The following is an 18553-nucleotide window of genomic DNA, read 5'->3' on the forward strand; positions in this document are numbered from 1 at the left end:
CCACAAAAGGACATTTGAGGGGATTTGTTTCACACATTCTATCACCAATGGATAATGCAAAGTGTGAGGAACCTGCCTCTGACCTTTGAAAGTTTCCCAGTTATTTTATTTCCTATTTCACAGCAACTATTTCCTGAGTCTGGATTAAAATTTCAAACTCAAATATTTAAAAAGAATCAATATTTAGAAGTTTTCCGTGATTAAAGCAAGTATGAGTCCTGTTACATACAATGTATTTTCTGCTGTCTTTCTTAAATTTATGCTCTGAACTTCTTCCTGGAAACAATTAACAGACAATTTCACTGCAATAATTTATTTTTTTGAAGTGAGATATCTAAATCAAATGTTGCTTGAGAGATGGCCCTGATGATCACATAATACACAAGGAAAAAACCCAAACATGCTGATCAGGAAAGATAGATTTTATTTCCTTTTTTTACCATTCAATTATTTTTACCATTGACAGTCTCACAAGGAAAATGAAACCTTACCTGAGTTTATTTCTATTAAGAAAAATTTCCCAAATTAGCAAACCCACCTGAGTCAGTGTGAAAAATATTCTATTTACAAAAGATCCTCCCAGTTTATTGCACCAGACATGGATACTGCCAGCAATGCCCATTCCTTCATGGCATGATTAATGCAACAAGTCATGTAAAACTCCAATTCTCTTTAGTTTAGCTCATTTAAAGGGAGTTCAAGTTTCATCTTTGTGGGCATCTTTCTTTAAGGGGAAAAAAAAGATAATCAAAGAATTAACCAACCTGTGCTTTTGTTCATAATATTCCAAATTTTCAAGTATTTTGATGAAATCTGCCAAACAACAAATATTGCATAAGTCTGCCCAAAGAGATCCATGGAATTCTGATTTTCCTTCCAACTGTGCTCTTGTGACAATGCCCATGAATCGGGCACTTTCATCTCAGCCTCATGAGAGGAACACACAACATTATTATTAAACATCCTTATTTATTAATATTATTAAATATCATTATTAAAGCATGTGTCACCTGCCAAGCTGCTCTTTTCCTTCTCCCACACTGTGGCAGTTTTTGGGATTCAAGATGTCACAGGGAGCATCCTCAGAGGAATTCCAAGGATGAACCTGTCAGGGCAGCAGTGTCGGGGGGCAGTTTCATAGCTACTGAAAACTCAATGGATTCTCCAGTTCTGGAAATCCCTCAAAGAACTAAATTTGGGATATTGATCATTTTGAGACTCTGAGGGTACTTTGGGAAGTAAAGCTACCACCACAAAGAAAATGAGTCACTTTGGGTTTTAATCCATCTGTGCAATCAATCTTTTATACTTGGGGTTCTTCAAAATACACAGGAAAATTCATTTCAGTATTTACAGAGTATAATTCCTTCGCCCTATTGCCAACAAACCTCCCATTTAAAAAGTTTCTATTTCATTAAGAAAATTGGGCATGTAAATCATCAGAACAGACTTCTTAAATACACTGTAATCTTCTCAAGTATGCACAGTCACATCTGCAAAGCATTTAGAGAAAAAGTACCATTTATTTACCCATACACAGTATGTACAGACTCAAGATGGCTTCTTTAACCCTCCTTTTGCCATCTTATATAATTTCTTCAAACTGTAGGTCACAGATTTCTTTGCCCCTAAAAAAGAAGAAAAAAAGAGAGAAAATATCAACATTTAGGAAGGCTGACTCAGGCAGAAGGTGCTTAGTGCATCAAATGAAGGATTTCCCTGGGAGAATGACAGCCTAATCCAGCAGGCAGACATGCAAATAACCTTCCTGTCACAGGCAGAACACAGTAAATAATGCCACCAAAAATATTTTTAATGTCATCAAAGTAGAGCAAATAGAGCAGAATTCTGGTAAATACCATGCCATGGCATAAAATACAGGCAGATATCTCAGTTTTCAGAGGTCCAGCAGCAGTTGTTGCCTCCAAGCATTTATGAGTTTTAGATATGACTGGACTGAGGATGACTCCCACAAAATTTGTAAAATGTATCCTTGGAGTTAAACAATTTCTGAAGTTCTAGCAGAGATGAGCCTTCTCTTACAGACCTAGAATAAAAAACCACGTCCTTTTGCTGGGTTTAGTCACAGAGTATTTGTAAATTTAAAATTAAAACACTGTTAGTCTTGGCATTTCAGGGGGTTCGGAGATCCCAGCCAGTGCAGCTACTTGCTTTTCCGTTTTTGTTTAAAAAAATCACCCCAAACCAAACAAATAAACGCAAAACAACGCACAGAGTGACTGCTCAGATTACAGCACAGCCTAACACACCCTTACAAATTCAGAACTGAAAAGCCACGTTTCAGTGCTGCACAAAAAGCTCTAATTTTGACACATGCACAGATTAAAGGTGTACTAGATTATATTTACTACAATGTTTCCTATGTTTATTTAATTGAACACCTGACAAGACTGACTAAAAACACACAAGGAATTTAGCCAAAAGTCACGCAACATCACAGCCCAGAACAAAGGAAAGACTTGCAACAAACAAGGAATGACAACCCAAGTTTAGCCATGTGCTGCACTGGATTTCTTTAATTTTTTGGGGGTGAGTGGGAGGGGCATAATAATATTTGATTGTGAAAGACCTCAAAAAAAAAAAAAAAAAAGGAAAGAGAAAGAAAGAAATCCATTAAAGATACAATATTGTAAGTGATAGATGCATTCAAATTCAAGTTGCAAGAAGACAAATTAGTTGGCAGCAAGAAGGAAAAGTGAAATCCCTCATTTCCAAAGGAATGTGGCAGAGGAAGAAGCCTCTGATAACAAACAGACTGCAAAGAATCAGTTCTGCACTTCTCACGTCTCCAACTGCAATTTAAATAAACTCAACTTCACCTTGGGTAGGAAAACATCCATACACGTATTGTGAACTGACAAACTCATTCTGCATCCCATATGTAGGCTCCAACTTTTCCATATTTACTGGGTTTTGCAAAAGAAAGCACACTAATGAAGCCATGACAGGCTTTTCTTTGCAGCATCTCAAATAACAGATAAATAACCATGTAAATCATTAAGTGCCTGACAAATCTGCATGGATATTGCACACAAAGCAACAATTCCTGCAGCAGCACAAAGCCAGGCTGAGCTCTGGCACAGCACAAATGAAAGAAATTAACATTGTCTAAGTGGCTCTGGAAATGCCCAAGCTGTAGGATGCAGCCCCTCTGAGAGAGGAACTGCTGCTCTGTCATTCCAGTGAATTCCAGGTTCTTCTGGAAGTGCAGTGTGTGGCAAACCCACTGCAGCACAGCTGCTGCAGGACTGCAGGGAATGGTGCAGGCACTGGAGCCTGCAGGGACACTGCTGCTCTCAGCCTGCAGGAAATGGTGCAGGCACTGCAGCCTTCAGGGACACTGCTGCTCTCCAGCCTGCAGGGAATGGTGCAGGGAATAGACACTGCTGCTCTCAGCCTGCAGGGAGATAGATTCCTGCTCTGAGCTGCAGGGACACGGATCGCTGCTCTCAGCCTGCAGGGACAGTTGCCCTCAGCCTGCCCACCTGCCCAGCAGCAGATCCTTGCCGTCCCTCTGAGCTCAAGGAAGGAGCCCAGCACAGGTTTGTCCATCCAGCTCAGCTGCTTCCCCCAAAGCAGCCCTCGGGCTGATGAATCACAGCTGCAGGAAAAGTTAATGGCTGTAATTACGGCTCTCTCTCAGAATCTGAAGCACTTGGACCACATGAAAATGTCTTTTACTTCAGCTCTGAAGCTGTGACTCGTGGTTCCACCTCCCCGTTAGATTTTTCCACTGTAGGACACAGAACAAAGCCCTGATGCACATGGGACCGAGCCCACAGCGTTTGTGTGAACACAACCCGTGTCTGGTTTCACTTAACAATCCATGCTGAGTTTTTTGCAAGTGTTGGTACTGTAAGATGGGGTTTGGCTGGGAGTCCCTCAGAGTGTCCTGCTAGGTTTGCCTGGCTGCAGTGTCCTGGATTCCCTCAGGATGGATGGATGCACTGTTGGACAGCTGATATGTGGAACAAACATATATTTGTAGTGTGGCATGCACAGATATATGCATATTTACAGATATTTATAGTGAAGCCAGCAGTTATCTGCTCAGGCAGCTGATGAAGAGAGTAGTTATCACAAAACCTGAATATTTTATATGTAAACATGCTCCTTAAAAAAAAAAAAAATCCTTGAAAACAAATGCTATTCGGCACATTTGTCCTAACTTAAAAGTATCTTGAACAAATGAAACCTACTCCTTAAAAAAAAAAAAAATCCTTGAATCCTTGAAAACAAATGCTATTCATAACATTTGTGCTAACTTAAAAGTATCTTGGACAAATGCTTCAATTGATGATTTATGCTGTAAGACTGTATTTATAGAAAATTTTTCAAAGCTTGCAGCATTCCTTGAGTAAAATATAAAGAAGAAAGAAGCTAAAGAAGTATCAACATCTCCTTCAGAGGAGCTAAATATAAGAGTTGCAGTGAGTTCCCAAAGCCCAGGCAGGCTCTGGCTATGTGGGAAAACAAATCAAAGCCTGGTGCCATCTCTAATGGGAAACAGAGAGGCAACCTCACCACAGCCTCAAAGAAATACACAGGCACATTTTCAGAAACTAAATAGGGCATTTAACAACAAACAAAAACACAGAGCTGGGGCTCCACTTGAAAACCACACTGGCAGAGAAAGATGAGAAAAGTTCTCTTAAATGGGTTGAAATTCCTTCTTGTGCTCCTTGCCAGTAATGTTCATACCCAGCATGGCATCTGAGCACAGCTATTGCTGATTTACCATTGGATTTAGAAATGCTGGACATTGCACTGCCATGCTGTGGCCCAGAGCAGGCATCTCACCTTTGCTGGTGTTCTTAAGATAAAATAATCAGCTAAAGAAAACAGATTGTGTCCCCTAGAACACTTCAAAAAGAGTCATGGCCAGCTAATGAAAACGTTCCTTTGCAAGCAAAGTATTTGTACAGTTATTAGAAACAGCAATAAAAAGTCAAAGCTTAATGGAGCCACAGATTTCATGATTCTATTTCATAAGTCTTTTATTTTAAGCTACTGTTCCCACCATAAGCACTGCAGAATGTCAGAGCCTTATATTTTTCCTAAAGTCTTTACTAGAAAGTGCGAAAAGAGGTCTTAGGGGAATGGAATATTAGACAAGATTTGGAAAAAGAATAAAGAAAGAAATGCAGCATCCTTAGGGACTGAATTTAAAGCTCCACGCTTTCCTGTAAAACACATTCCTTGCCTGAGTCAAGCAAATATTTCCATGCAGGAGCCACATTCCTGTTTTCTCTGTGTAAATTCTGTATCCTATGAACATGGGGAGTCCCAAGAGCTGGCCCAGCCAGGAATGCTGCCCCAGTGATGCATTTGAAATTAAGAAACCATGACTGGGAGAAAATCTTCAAAAAGATACTGACAGGTTTAATACAAACTCAGTCATAAGTGTTTGGAGACAACTATTAAAAACAAAACAAAAAAAAGGGCAAAAGGTTTTTGCTAATTAACTCTAAAGCTATGGACACCCATCCCTCCTCAATTCCAGGGCAGATCACACGAACTTCATACCTCAAAAATACTGAGGTGACATCCCTGAGCAGGTACATTTCACTCCTGAATTCTGTCACTAATGGTTTTCACCAGATTCTGGCAGACAAGTGTAAATTAAAAAACCCCAAACAAACAAAAAAACAAACAAACAAACAAAAAAAACCCACAGAGTGCCAGTGCCAGGAGAGAACCCAATCAGTATTAAAAATCATGCAAAAGGTATGAAAATCCACTCCCCCAAGCCTCCTTGTTCAAGTTTGGCTTGTGCTGGAGGCAAAGGCCCAAAGTTGCTTTGCTCTACCTAAACCAAATCACAAAAATATGTTTTCACCACAAAAACCACTCGTAGAAAATAGTTTTTAAATACAACTCTATATAACTGATTAGAAGGAAACTACAATTTGTTTGAAAGAGAAAAAAGCCCACTATATATAAAGCAAAAAGCAGTTAAAACCAAGGGAAAGGGAGATATTTCCCAAATAACTGATTTCAGGTGCATGAAGCAGAATGATAAAGAATTATGATAAAAAAGATAACAAAATGATGATAAAATGATAATATAAGGATAAAAAATGAAGATAGAAATTCCAAGTGTTACTCAAAGATCCATGAGGACCCCCCCAGAGTGCCAGTGCCAGGAGAGGCTGTCAGTGACTGACTGCATGACACACAAGGGGAGCTAATGAGCCTCAGAGGTGATTTATAATCCCCACAGCTCAACCATTTCTGTTCCACTCCTGCACTTACCCAGCTCTGCCCCACAGGACACCCTGAATTCAAGGGAATAACTTGAATTCAAGGGAATAACACTGTTTTTAGCCCCTCCCTTACAATTATTTTGCTCCACAAAATCTCCTCTGCACAGCTCCAGAAACAGATAAAATAAAAGCTGATGTTGTTTGGTTTGTTGATTTAAGAGTCACACAGACTCCAGGCCCTTTCAGCATTTTATAATTTTGCAAGAAATCCTCCGCTTTAAATGTTGCTTTTATTTTCCAGGGACTTTGAGTGAAACACATGAAAAGTTTATTCTTTAAACTCCTGTAACAAGACAGTCTTGGGCCCCTGTCATTTTTGCCGTGTGAAATCAGCAGGCCCACACTGATAGGAACCCCACACATTCTTACCAGCTGTCAGGATGGTTTTAGCACTCTGCACTATACTGGAGGATCTCACAATTCCTGAAATGCCTGCAGAGGGAAAAGCACACAGATGTTACCCATCCAGCACTTGTGTGGGGATTCTTTTCCCCTCCACCATGCACAAGTTAAATATTGTTCCAGTTATACAATCAGGCCAGCCTGAAAGTAAAACACACACTGAGAAAACTTGGGTTTGCTCTGCTTTTTCATACTAATTAAAAGTGTTCTCTGAACTATTTTGAATTATTTTATAGGTAATATACAGAAAAAAAACCCAATCAGTATTAAAACAGACAACAAGCAGTAGGAATTGATCAAATCCATTAATTTATTGTTCCCATTAGCTCTCTACTAAGATGATTAACCACAAAGGATTCAGAGTTGTTTCATCTAAGTGCTGGTAAATTAACATTCTAGAGCAGAACAAACAACACTCCCTGTTTACTTCAACATGAAGTTGGGATTTGGCATTTCTCTGATCAAGCACAGACATCTCTATTGTGCAGCTCTTCCCTGGCTTTCCTAAATTACAGCTTTTGGAGATAAGGCTTGTTTACCACTTTGCACTGTGGCACATTCAGCTGTCATTGTCCAGGGGTTCTTAACAGAACAGTTTAAAAAAATCTTAATTTTTTTTCAGAACTATGAAGTTATATTTGTTCTAACACATATAAAAGCATACTGATATGTACAAAACTACTTACATCACTAAATAATTGAAAGAAACGTAGAGCTGCAGCAGTCTCAGAGCTGACCTTCCAAACTGACACATTCTGCATCGACCCACAGAATATAATTTCAAATATTTTTAAATACTGCTTCCATATTGAACAACAAAGCATAACCCATGTGTAAGTTAGGATACAAAATTCCCCTGGACAATCATTTGAGGGGTAGGAATAGGGAAGGGAAAGGAACAAATTGTGTTGATGTACCTAAATATCTTGGGACAGTGCAATTCAGCTTGAGTAATCAGCCCTGTCTTGTAGGATTCCCAAATGGCTTAACCTGGCCTTTACCCAGATTGATGAATTAGGAAAATGCTTTGGTCACAAAAGTAAAAGAATATCTTGATGTGTTCTCCTAAGAGTTTAAAGTGCAGGGCCTGAGAAGATGAGTCCAGTTTGCTGCTGCATTGCTGCTCCCTGTGCAGCCACAGCTACAGGAATACAACCACAGCACCATCAGAGCTCTGTGTGCAGCTCAAACACTGCTCCCTGACCTTGCTTTTAGCCCTTTACTGCTTCAGCCCAACCCAAGAAAGAAGCTGAACGTCTCCATGTCCAGGTGCAGCTCATCCCATGCTGTCCATGGAGAACTGAAGCACCCAGGAGCTTTATTTCCCCCAGAGGAATCAGGCTGAGAGCTCCCTCAGCTCCCTGGTTAGTGTCTAGTGGCTCCCAGGTTTCTTGGGAATTTTTGCTGTGCTCAGGGAGCTTGTAAAATTTGCTACCTGGAACAGAAAATGTGCCAGGTTCTTCAAATGCATAGAGGACCCCAAGTACTAAACTTTTTTCATTTTCCTGCAGTGTAGCAGAACATTGGTGTCTGCAGCATCAGCTTTAACTTGCTCATATGACATAATGGTGCCTCAGAGCAATTGTGCTGATGAGAAGCACCTCAGCCTTCCCCTCCGAGCTGGAGCGCTCTGCCAGGGCTCACATGTCTGGGCTAACCACGTGATGACTGCCAAGGGAAATGTCAGCAAGTCAGAAAATTACCTCAGCCTTCCAATCTCTGACTGGGAGGATATAAAGCTCAGTATTTTGATGAATTTTTGCCTGAAGATGGAAGCAAGAGTTAGGTGATCTAAGCAGGCCACACTATTATTCCTTAAGTTCTGCCTCTTTCAGGATCCAAACCAAAACACATCTTTCTGTATCACTAGGAATGCCATTGACAAGATTTCAGATAACCTGTCTGCAATCAAATCCAAACCCAGGCTTTCAGGAATGTATTTCATAATTAATCTCCTGGACTTTTTCACCCTTCTCTTTAACCCACCTGAAACAGGAGAACATACACAGCAGATTTGTGTGTCTATCATGTCTTAAAGTAGATTACAGACACTGGTCCAGACCTACCTTGATGCACCAGAAATCCACAGTCAGGGTCATGGGCAACTTGCAGTAAAATTTCTTCCACGTCTCTGTTCTTTCCAGGAGGGTTTACCAGAGCAGTTATCTTTTGTTGCAGAGTCTTTGGCAAAGCCATAAGTTGTGTAAACTGACCTTCTGGACTTTTATCAATCTGAATGTTATAAAAGTAAGACATTAAAAACACTGAGTTCTCTTTTTTTTTTTAAGAAGTCAGAAAATTGACCTCTGATAAATATCTCATAGAACCTGATCCATTTCACTGGAAAAGGTCCTTGACAATGCTAATAAAAACTTCCCAAGAACAGGGAAATGCAGCATCTCAGTTTTCAACTTGAAGAATGACTCAGTGCAAGGGTTTTTACTCAAAGGAAGACACACATGATCTTGCTGTGTCTGCAAGTAAATTTTCATTGAAACTGTATCATTTCTGTTGAATCCAATTTCCTTTGGAAACATACATACAGGACAATAAAAAACAGCTCCCTGAAGACCCCTCAGCTGAGTTTCTTCTGCCTGAATATAATCAAACTGCAGACACACACACTCTTCAAGTTTAGCCTGAAAACCGTTTTCTCTGCTTAAAACTCCAAACCACATCTGGTTTGTATAATTTGAAGAAAACATTCATCCCACATTTTGCAATCTAAATCAGAAATCCAACGAGCCTTTTTTGAATACAATGATACCAACATGCAGGCCTGGACAGATTTCTCCAAAATGCAGTGCACGATGGGGCAGAGCTCTCCAGAAGAGGAGGAAAATCTGAAGAACTCCATTCCTCCCACACAAGGTTTTAGCCACTTCATGGAGACATCAGACAGGAGTCTGGTTGCCCTCTCCACTCCCTTTTGTCAGTGTGGAGAAAATGATCTCCAGATGAGTCAGCCACAACTCCAGAGGCACCAGAGCGAGCAGCTCTGAGCTCTGTGTGGGAGGAATCCGTGCCTCAACCAGAGCTCAGAGCTGGGCTCTGCCTCCCCTGGCTCTGAGGGACCTCTGAAGAAGGAATCTTCTCTCTAGCTCTGCATCTCCTGGAGAAGGGGCTTCCATTCTCTTAACTGCACCCCCAACAGCACTCAGCTACCTCAGGCGGGGCAGTAACTGCCAATAACCACAGGAAGGTGTGAGCAATAATGTATTAAACACTTGGTTGATTAAATGCCCTCATTTTGCTGTTGATTTGAAGCGGTCTTGATGACTGTTATGGGATTGTGGAGAGATTTATTATCCAGCAATAAATTTGCAGTATGCTACCAGGATTTGTTTATAGCAATTTTTTCTTAAAGGAAGCATTACCAATTCTTTCCCAAATTCATTTAAATATTGCTTGCACCAAACTGTTCACAAGCAATAAGAAAACATGGAGAACAGCTGCAGGATAATAAAACACAGGTTTGCCTGTGTTTTATCCCAAAGCATTGCAATGGAACTGTTTACTGTACTCAAGCCTGCAGTTAAATGTATTTCTAACAAAGACACATCCCAAAAGGTGGCATTTAGGAGATAATTACCATGGCTTGAGGATAAAGAGATGCACACATCCATGAGACAAGTGGTGCTATTTGTGACTTCACCATGAAGTTTATATCACACTTGAATATTCACACAGGGACATGCAGATTACAGAAGGGAAAATTGCTACTGACTGTGGCATCTCTCCCCTAACTGCAATGTTACTCCAGAAAGATGGAATTCAAGACACTAGTCACTCTGTATTTCCCAAAAAAATAAGGAAAAAAGATTTTGTATGGGTATTATTATGCCAGAATATCACTTGGATTTAGTCAGGTGACCTTCACAGCTAGAACTCGAGAGGTTTTTCATGAGATGCAGTTTTTGATTGCAGAAAGTTGCACCTCTGAGTTACAGCCTCATCCCTTTAACACAAACCATCTGCTTATTCCTCACTTCCTAGCCTGTCATTTCCATGTGGAAGCCATTAGAACACACGTTTTACAGTGATCTGCTCTGGTTCCCTTGCTGGGGTCTATTCTGTGCTCATATTCAGAGAAAATGAGCAGTAGTTCCTCCATATGAAAAACCTGGCATTTAAGGCGAGTCTGCTGGTTGCAGAATTAACTAAACAACAGAAACACAACAAACAGCAAGCAGAGAGACTACAACTGCTCTCCTGGTGCATGGCATAATTCCTGCCTTCTGTCAGTGATGAAGCACTTGCGTGTTTTAAAGCTGTTTAGAAGGAGAACACTTGCCTCGAGCCTTCCCAGATGGTGCTTGTACACCACTTGAGGGCAGTCCTGGAGTATGGTACTGTACAGCTTCTGGAAATGGGCAACGTTGGGCTTCACTATGTTCTGCACTTTGAATTTGTCTTCTCCTATTATCATTCTGAAATCACCTAGGTAGGAAAAGAGAGAGTTAAGCCATTAGGAAAACCCCAAAAACATGAAGGAGAATGTAATAGAAATCAACACAGTACAGAGCTGCCATCTAAATCTCTATTCTCCAATATTATGTATGCCAATATAATCCACAATAATAATTTTTTAAGAGTCAAAAAGCTATTCAAACACCTTCAAGCACAGAAAAAACATCCTCGAAGGCACATATTGTTATGTGGCCTCTGATACAATGACATCAGCCTAGTATCCACATCTTCACTTGGAAACAAAATAATTCCAGCTGTCAAGTAGCAGTACCAGTTACAGTCTCTGCACCATACCTCAGACTCAACAATTACTAAACAAACTGCCCAGTCCTCATACTCTGTATCCACAAGCAGATGAGCTTAAATTTTCCAGTTTGAGAGGTAATAATTTGCATTGCTTCTGCACTCCAAGGGCAGTACCTGGAGTTCGGCTAATGGCAGCCATGGTAAGATCACTGGATCACTTTTCCTCTTAGCCATGTATTGTGCTAGTAGTTTCAAAAAGCAATTCCTTTTAACTCCACTGTTACATTACTGGCCTTTACACTTTCTTTTCAGATACATGACTGGGAAGTTTCAAAGAGAATACATGAAAAGGCAGGCAGTCTGTATGAAAGCACTCCACTACCTCTGTTAGGTACCAGTCTGGCTGCTTGCTGGGTTTCCAGCCAGGAGTTGGATGCTCAGTGTAGCTTGCACCAACAACCAAAATTCTGAATCAATTCCTTTTCCCACTTCCCACATTCAGGAGATAAATGTTGTTGAAAGGTGCCAACTTGCTAGCCTTCCTTAGTTTATTTCAGTTTATGCCAAGCCACAAAACAAACACTTCACATATAAATGGTACTGACTCAGTGCTCTCAAAAAATGCAGGAAAAAATAAAGGATAAACATTTTCTAAATTAAAGCATTAACAACTCTTTTCAGCAGTCTCCAAGGAGACTGATTAGAGTAACACATAAAATCAATTTTGTCTACTAGTACAGCCTCTGAAAGACTTAACGAAATGGCAGCAAAATAAATATCCACAAGCAGCCTTTTTTCTTGTATATTCCCAGCTGGGAGCTGTGTTGCTTCAGCTTTGCTCACGCAGCACAGCCAGTCTCAGCATTTTACTGATTTTTGTTTAATTGCACTGTTTCAAAGAGTATACAAAAAGCATCTTGGTCACTAGTGCCCAGCAAGAATCCAGTGCCAGTGCTGGACAGGTTTCAGGTGGGCAGATAAGCACTGAACATCCCTGGCTGGCAATCCCACTGTCAGCACCCTCTTCCTGGTGCTTTAAAACAGGCAACACTTCAGGAGAGAACTGCTCTGGAAAAGCGAGCTGCCATCTAAACTGCCCTGAGAAGTGTTACATAAAACACTGACACTCCTCAGTACAGCCAAGCTGCAGCTTAGACCCCCCTGTGCTTCCTTTAAAAGCCAAAATTGCATTTCTGTAAGAGCCAAGGAAGTGCTGTGTAGAGCACAATTCCAACCAAGCTCCTTCACAGTAATTCCAGTAAGGATGTCAGCATTTAAAAAGCAATGCTGAGTTAAATTGTAACAACTACATCTTATATTGAAGAATCATTTGCAGTAGTTTCTTCAATATTTTTCCTTACCAATTTCCTAAAAAAAAAGAAACTCAACAAATACCAACCAGGAGCGTTAAATGTAAATCAAAGAATCATAATCAGGATCTTTAAGTTAACTAAATAAGAACCTTAAACACAGCACACTCAAAAAGAGATGATAAGGTATGAGTCAGACTATCAGATGACTCAACATTGCACTGAGTGGAAAGAAAAAATCTTTTTCCCAAGGTTTTGAAACATTCCATCAAAACACAACCCCTGCAAACAGGAGAGAACCCCCATTATTTCATCAGATCCAATCACTCACACTTAGCTGCTCATAAACCAAGCAGGTACAGGCAGCATTGCTGAGGCAGCTACACCTATTTCCTGTGAATAAACCCAATTACTGGAGCTGTTACGTAACCACCATTCAGAGAGAACTCTTGGTGCACGCAGCAGTGCAGGCCCAAAGCAGGAAGGGGGATGACTGATCACACGTGAGACTCCAGCTGTGCTCCAAGCACAGCTCTCCTCAGCCACCGCAGACCCCCGCACTCACCAGCGTAGGAGAGTCCAGCAATCTGCAGGTACAGGTCCTCTTCCGAGAAGCTCTCTGGCAGCATGAGGAAGGCTGCTGTCACTGCACTCTTCAGGTTGCTGATAAGAGCAGCTTGCAGTCTGCTGTTCTCATTCTGGGCCAGGATTTTCACCTGGAAAAGCAGAACCATTTGGAAGCAAGACCTCAGGAAAGTGCTACTGAAGCTGGAGCTAGAAATGTTATTTATTTTTCATGCCAGATTGAGTAAGCAATTAATTTAAGAGTAGCTCTTACTAGCATGGTACAACAAGTACTAGAGTATCCCCACTCTAGTATATCAGGGAAAGGAACATGATTTTAAGAATTAACACTGCTAGAAAAAGCTGTTTTCACACACAGGTTTGGAAGTGCTGTATGCACCAGACATGAGCTAATCTCTGAAGAGCTAGTCACCTTTTCATACTTGTAAATTTAAGATTAATCAGAACAGGAAATATGAATGCATCAACAGAAATACTTCACGTGTGATTGTGCAATAAGAAAAAAGACTATACTAAAAGAGAACAGAACAACAGACAGAGTTAAGTTTTCTTATTCATCTTCACTCCTTTTATTTTTTTAATAGAGGACTCCCCTATCAAATGCTTCAAGTAGTTTCTCAGCCAGAGGTTGTCCTAGAGGAAGCAGGGCTTTATTTTTGCACTTTGCACGAGCAGAATGTGAACTCGAGGGGATCTTCACTTACCCATGAGAAACAGATCACTTGAATGCCTCTACCTGCCACAAGAATTGTTTATTTTTAGGAAACATTGAAACTGTTCAAGACTGACTAGAGAATGCAGTCACCTAGGGTACGGAAATATACTGGAATAAAAAGCAGATATTTGGTAAGAACTGAAGATAGAAACCCTGGCAAATGAAGGGAAGTTAGTTTGAGAGATGGGTAACTGTGCACTTCCAGAAACAACTCCCTTAGGAATCCCTGCTTGGTGGGAGTTTGTCTTTTTCAAGCATTCTGGTTAGGCAATCCTGTCTTGCTTATAAAAGGCAGCTTTTTAATATTTGTTTACTCTACAACACCTTTGTGAACAAAGGTAGTCCTCTCAATTTTTCTCAAATCTCATCAAGCAATTCACTTAGATGTAAATTCCTAACTTGTTGCTACAGGGAAATGTAAGGGAAGTCAGAACAGAAAAATCTGTGGCACCCCAAGCAGTCACACAGGTGACTGCAATACCTTAGGATTGCCGTGGAAACATCAGCAAGTTATGGACATGTAAAGGACACCACAGTTAGAGCCTTTTAAAACATGAAAGTCAGCAGAGATGCTGTTCCTTCTCATGGAAGACACCAGCCTTACCTTAGAGAAGCAAAAGGAATAACCTCCTCCGTTTCCAAAAATCCCCCCTAATACAAAGCAGGATTTTTTAGGAAAGAAAATAACACAGCAGGCTTCAAAATCTGAATGCCTGAAACACTGATAGCATTTATGAACAAATTTCCAATGGTTCAGAGAGCTGCAAATCTCCCAGGAAGTCAGAGTGCAATGGTTATCCCCCTGGTAAAACATGAACATTGATTCTTGGACTAAATCTGACAGAGCACCACAGTTAAGGAAGGCTTTTTCACAGTACAGACAATCTATATTCACTGTACCACGTCACAGATGAAAGCAGCAGCAAATGCAGTTCCACTGAAAACCGCTATTCACTATTCACTGTTGAAGTGACATCCAGAATTCTCCCTTCAGTCATCTTTCTCAATGGATTAACTTTCCTCCTTCACAAAGATAACAGCTGCTCTAACCTGGATCGTGCTGTAATACATCTCTGGAGATAAAGCCAGCAGTCTGAGACAATCTATTCAAACTTTCACTCTAAGTTTTTTAGCTAAAAGCATAATTAACTTCTCTTCCAAGACCTGAAGAGATTTCTCCTCTAATTCTCCCCCTCCCCTCGTAACAAATTTTCCCTTAGCACTGCTGCCATCTGCTGAAAGCACATTGAGGCAGGCACAAGGGGGAAAGCAAAGATTACTTTTTATGGTCCAAATATGGAGGAGAGAAACCAACATGCAGAACCCATGGTTCGTTCAATTATGAGCCAGACAGTAACTGCACAGCAAAGCTGCTTTCATCTTTAAACTTTTCCATTCTTTAGCTATGTTAAATTTTGGCCACCCCTATAATCTGTTATAAAAGGCAAATAATACATTTAACATTAAAGGACCGTGGCATTAATAGAGTTATTCAAGATTTACTACAGGCAGAAAACTGTTATTAATATACTCCCCTTTAGGGGCTCTTTTTCCACAGAACATCATTAGGAAGTACATTTCACCTCCCCTCTGAGAGATTATCCCTCTGGGGCTACACCCCTAAATCAGGGCAGATTATTTGAGCACAGATCCCTGACAGATAAAGTTCAAACTCTAACTGATTATTTTCCAGCCCTGTAATTTCTTGCATTTCCAGAGAGAAAACTGAGCAGTTACCGGCTTTTGGAGGCGCCCAGCCACATAGAGAGTTTTCCAGTGAAACAAATCCTCAATCAGGGCATCAGTGCTAATTACTCCATATTTTATCATCTGGAAAAAAAGAAAGCAAAATAGAGGCTTTTGAAAAGACTTATACCTGCACCGTTTTCCCTACATGGAACTTACTACTTGTTATAAGTGCCCTCAATCCTAAGGCACACATACCTCCAACAAAAAACTGGAAAACATTTTTATGTCTTAATTAACACACGAGGTAAAAGAAAAGTCTCCTATTTACATTCCAGCTTCTGCAGGGAGAAAATGAAGGACATGAAACTAAGATCCTTTCTAAAATCAAAGTTGCAATTAAGTCAGCAGCCAAATATTACAATAACTGGAAAATCCACATTAACCTTTAAGATATTAAAAAAATCAAGCAGTAGTGTGTCAGAGACTTAAATTAAAACCTCCAGACATTTATGTATCCTGTTACTGGGAGATGGGATGTGCATCAGGGAGTTTTTTCTTTGCTTTTTGATGTTAAGAAAAAAAATTTGTGATTTTGCTGCTTATTTTACGTAACTGGAAAAAACATGGGACTTTCCACAGTTTGTTACCAATGTGCAGTACCTGAGTTTCCAAAGATTATCACCACAGCAAGGCAGGCAGCTCCAGAATTTCTGGATACCAAAAGACCACAGCCTGTGATATGACTGAGTCATCAGAACATAAGAGCAGGGCATAAAGAGCCAAGAAGACAATGTCATGGCAAATGCCACTGGTCCTTCAAATGAAATCCCAAATTCCTTTTTGCATCAAACAAATAAGGGTCAAACCCCAAAATCTCATACAGGGACAAGAACAGCAAGACTGACAGTGTTCCCCTCACTCCTCCCTACCAAACACAGAGGTGCAGGAACAGGACTTGCTGGACAAGAACCACTCACCAGAGTTACTGATTACACCCAAGCCTCACAGGTCAGGATATGAGACACTAAACAACACAAATGTCAATTCCAGCTTGCTGTTGTAACTTGCATTTTATGTCAAACAGCCCACTCTGCTGTTACTACATGGTCAGCTGCTGAAATGAAGCACCACCAAAACTTCACCACCACCAATACTGGCAGACAGAAAGCAGTAAGGAATATAAATCCAGTTCCTGAAATGCTTTAGCTAAAAGTTCCAAACACTGCTCACATTTTAAGGTGCAAGACAGGCTGCTCTGTTTGCTTTTTAATTAAAATGCTGTTAGTGAGGCATTTTGAGACATAAATATTGAAGATACCACGAGTTACTCTACAATTACAATCTGCAATATTTGCTTCCTGAAATCTGCTTTAAACTAATCATTTTAATACTTCACAGACATAAATATTTGACTTAATTCACTCAGACTGCTCGTACTTACCCTGCCATTGCATGGCACTAAGGTGTTGTAATAAATTCCTGCTCCATATCTCTGTACAGTACTTATCTTCTTGGGCCCAAAAAATTTAAGGAAGGAATAATGACTCCTGTTCTTTGACAAGTTCATCATATGCCAGGTCACAACATCATCAACAGCAAACACAAAGTCCAGCATATTTGTCTGAGGAGAACAAGAGGTGTGGTGGGGTGTAAACGTCAAGAAGAACCAATGTGATAATAATTTAAGATATACACAGTATCAAACTCCCAGCTAAATCTTTTTCATGAGTAAAAAAATAAAAATAAAACCTAAACCACAAGTATTAATTTCAGATACAGTTCAAAGGTTCCAGTGAAGTATGTTTATTGTCAAGTATATCAGACAGTCCAAAATTTTCCTGTCCTGGTCAAGACCAAACTTCAAAAAGTTTGGTCCCAAAGAGGGGAGCAGGTGTGAGATCTTCACACCCTCACTCGCAGCTCAGTGGAACAGCTTACAGTGCGAAGGAACAACACTTTTTGGCCACGAATGGGGGAATGTGGGCAGATAAAAGCACCACCCGAGAGCCGGCAGCAAGGAACTGCATTTCTAGTATATTCCTTTGCAGCGTATTCCTTTGCTTTTGTCAACAAAACCCAAAAAATAAATACAAACATTATTTCCAAGCTGTTGGCCCTCAGAAGATGAGGAAGCCTCCCCAGACTGCCATTTCAGTGCGGCAATATATTTGACATTCCCCTCATACTGTGCACAGCAGCTGGACGAGATGCAGTAACTCTCCAAAAGCAGCGGTAAACAAGCTGACACACACTCGATACACACCGGGCTGAGAGGGACCCCGAGCCCCCACAATGACAGCCCCACTGCCGGGGCCGCCCTGGGCTCGGCCCGGACACCCGCCCCCGCTATTCCCTGGGGGTTTGGGATCGCTGCCCCTCGCCGTTCACACGCCGCAGGGCCGGAGGCGGCTCCGCTACGCGGCGCGCCGCGGGGCCCGAGCCTCACCTCGCCGTGCTCGGCCGAGGCCCCCGCCTGCCGGAACACTCCGGAGCCGTAGGCGAAGGCCAGGCTGAGCTCCTGCGGGAACTGCGCCAGGACCCGGCGGAATTTCACGGCCGAGCTGGACAGCACGGGCAGCGCCATGGCCCCGGCCCCGGGCCCGCCCGGCCCAGCCCGGCGCTCCCGGCCCGGCGCTCCCGCCCACCGGCGGCGGGAGGAGAGGCCGCGCCGCGCCGCGCCCCCTACAGCCCGGCGTGGGCATGGCGGGCTGGCCGCGCCGCCGGGGCTGGGCTGGCCGGGGGGCGCTGGCAGAGACCCGCCCCGCGTCCCCTCGGTGCCCAGTGTCCCCTCAGTGCTCCACTCAATGTCTCCTCTGTGCTCCACTCAGTGTCCCCTCACTGTCCTCTCT

At 41.7% G+C, this 18553-nt stretch overlaps 1 protein-coding gene across 2 annotated transcripts; it reads right to left on the reverse strand.

Annotated features, from left to right (window-relative positions):
• Positions 1-719: 719 nt before the first annotated feature.
• On the reverse strand, positions 720-18341 carry TAMM41 (TAM41 mitochondrial translocator assembly and maintenance homolog). 2 transcript variants are annotated; one of them, XM_041490007.1, is made up of 9 exons: positions 18151-18341; positions 17146-17325; positions 15753-15845; positions 13281-13431; positions 10984-11129; positions 8756-8921; positions 6657-6719; positions 1531-1628; positions 720-1105 (listed from the first exon to the last, which is right to left on the reverse strand). In XM_041490007.1, exons 1-8 carry the CDS (start codon positions 18286-18288, stop codon positions 1552-1554), a joined length of 1014 nt encoding a protein of 337 aa, XP_041345941.1. In that variant the 5' UTR covers positions 18289-18341; the 3' UTR covers positions 720-1105; positions 1531-1551. The 2 variants fall into 2 exon arrangements, with proteins under 2 accessions (XP_041345941.1, XP_041345940.1); XM_041490006.1 differs by having other exon boundaries at positions 720-1628.
• Positions 18342-18553: the final 212 nt, after the last annotated feature.

This window comes from Pyrgilauda ruficollis, unplaced genomic scaffold (genome assembly GCF_017590135.1).
Source record: "Pyrgilauda ruficollis isolate IOZ18807 unplaced genomic scaffold, ASM1759013v1 scaffold97, whole genome shotgun sequence".
NCBI classification, from domain to species: Eukaryota; Metazoa; Chordata; class Aves; order Passeriformes; family Passeridae; genus Pyrgilauda; species Pyrgilauda ruficollis.

Bases quoted from the DNA above. Each gene is read 5' to 3' on its own strand.
- TAMM41 (XM_041490007.1), bottom strand. From the start codon at position 18,288: ATGGCGCTGCCCGTGCTGTCCAGCTCGGCCGTGAAATTCCGCCGGGTC. The intron at 11,130-13,280 runs GTGAGTGCGGGG...TTTCCTACCTAG, and splicing joins TGCTGGACTCTCCTACGCTG to GTGATTTCAGAATGATAATA. The intron at 1,629-6,656 runs GTAAGAATGTGT...CTTCTTTTTTAG, and splicing joins TAAAACCATCCTGACAGCTG to GGGCAAAGAAATCTGTGACC.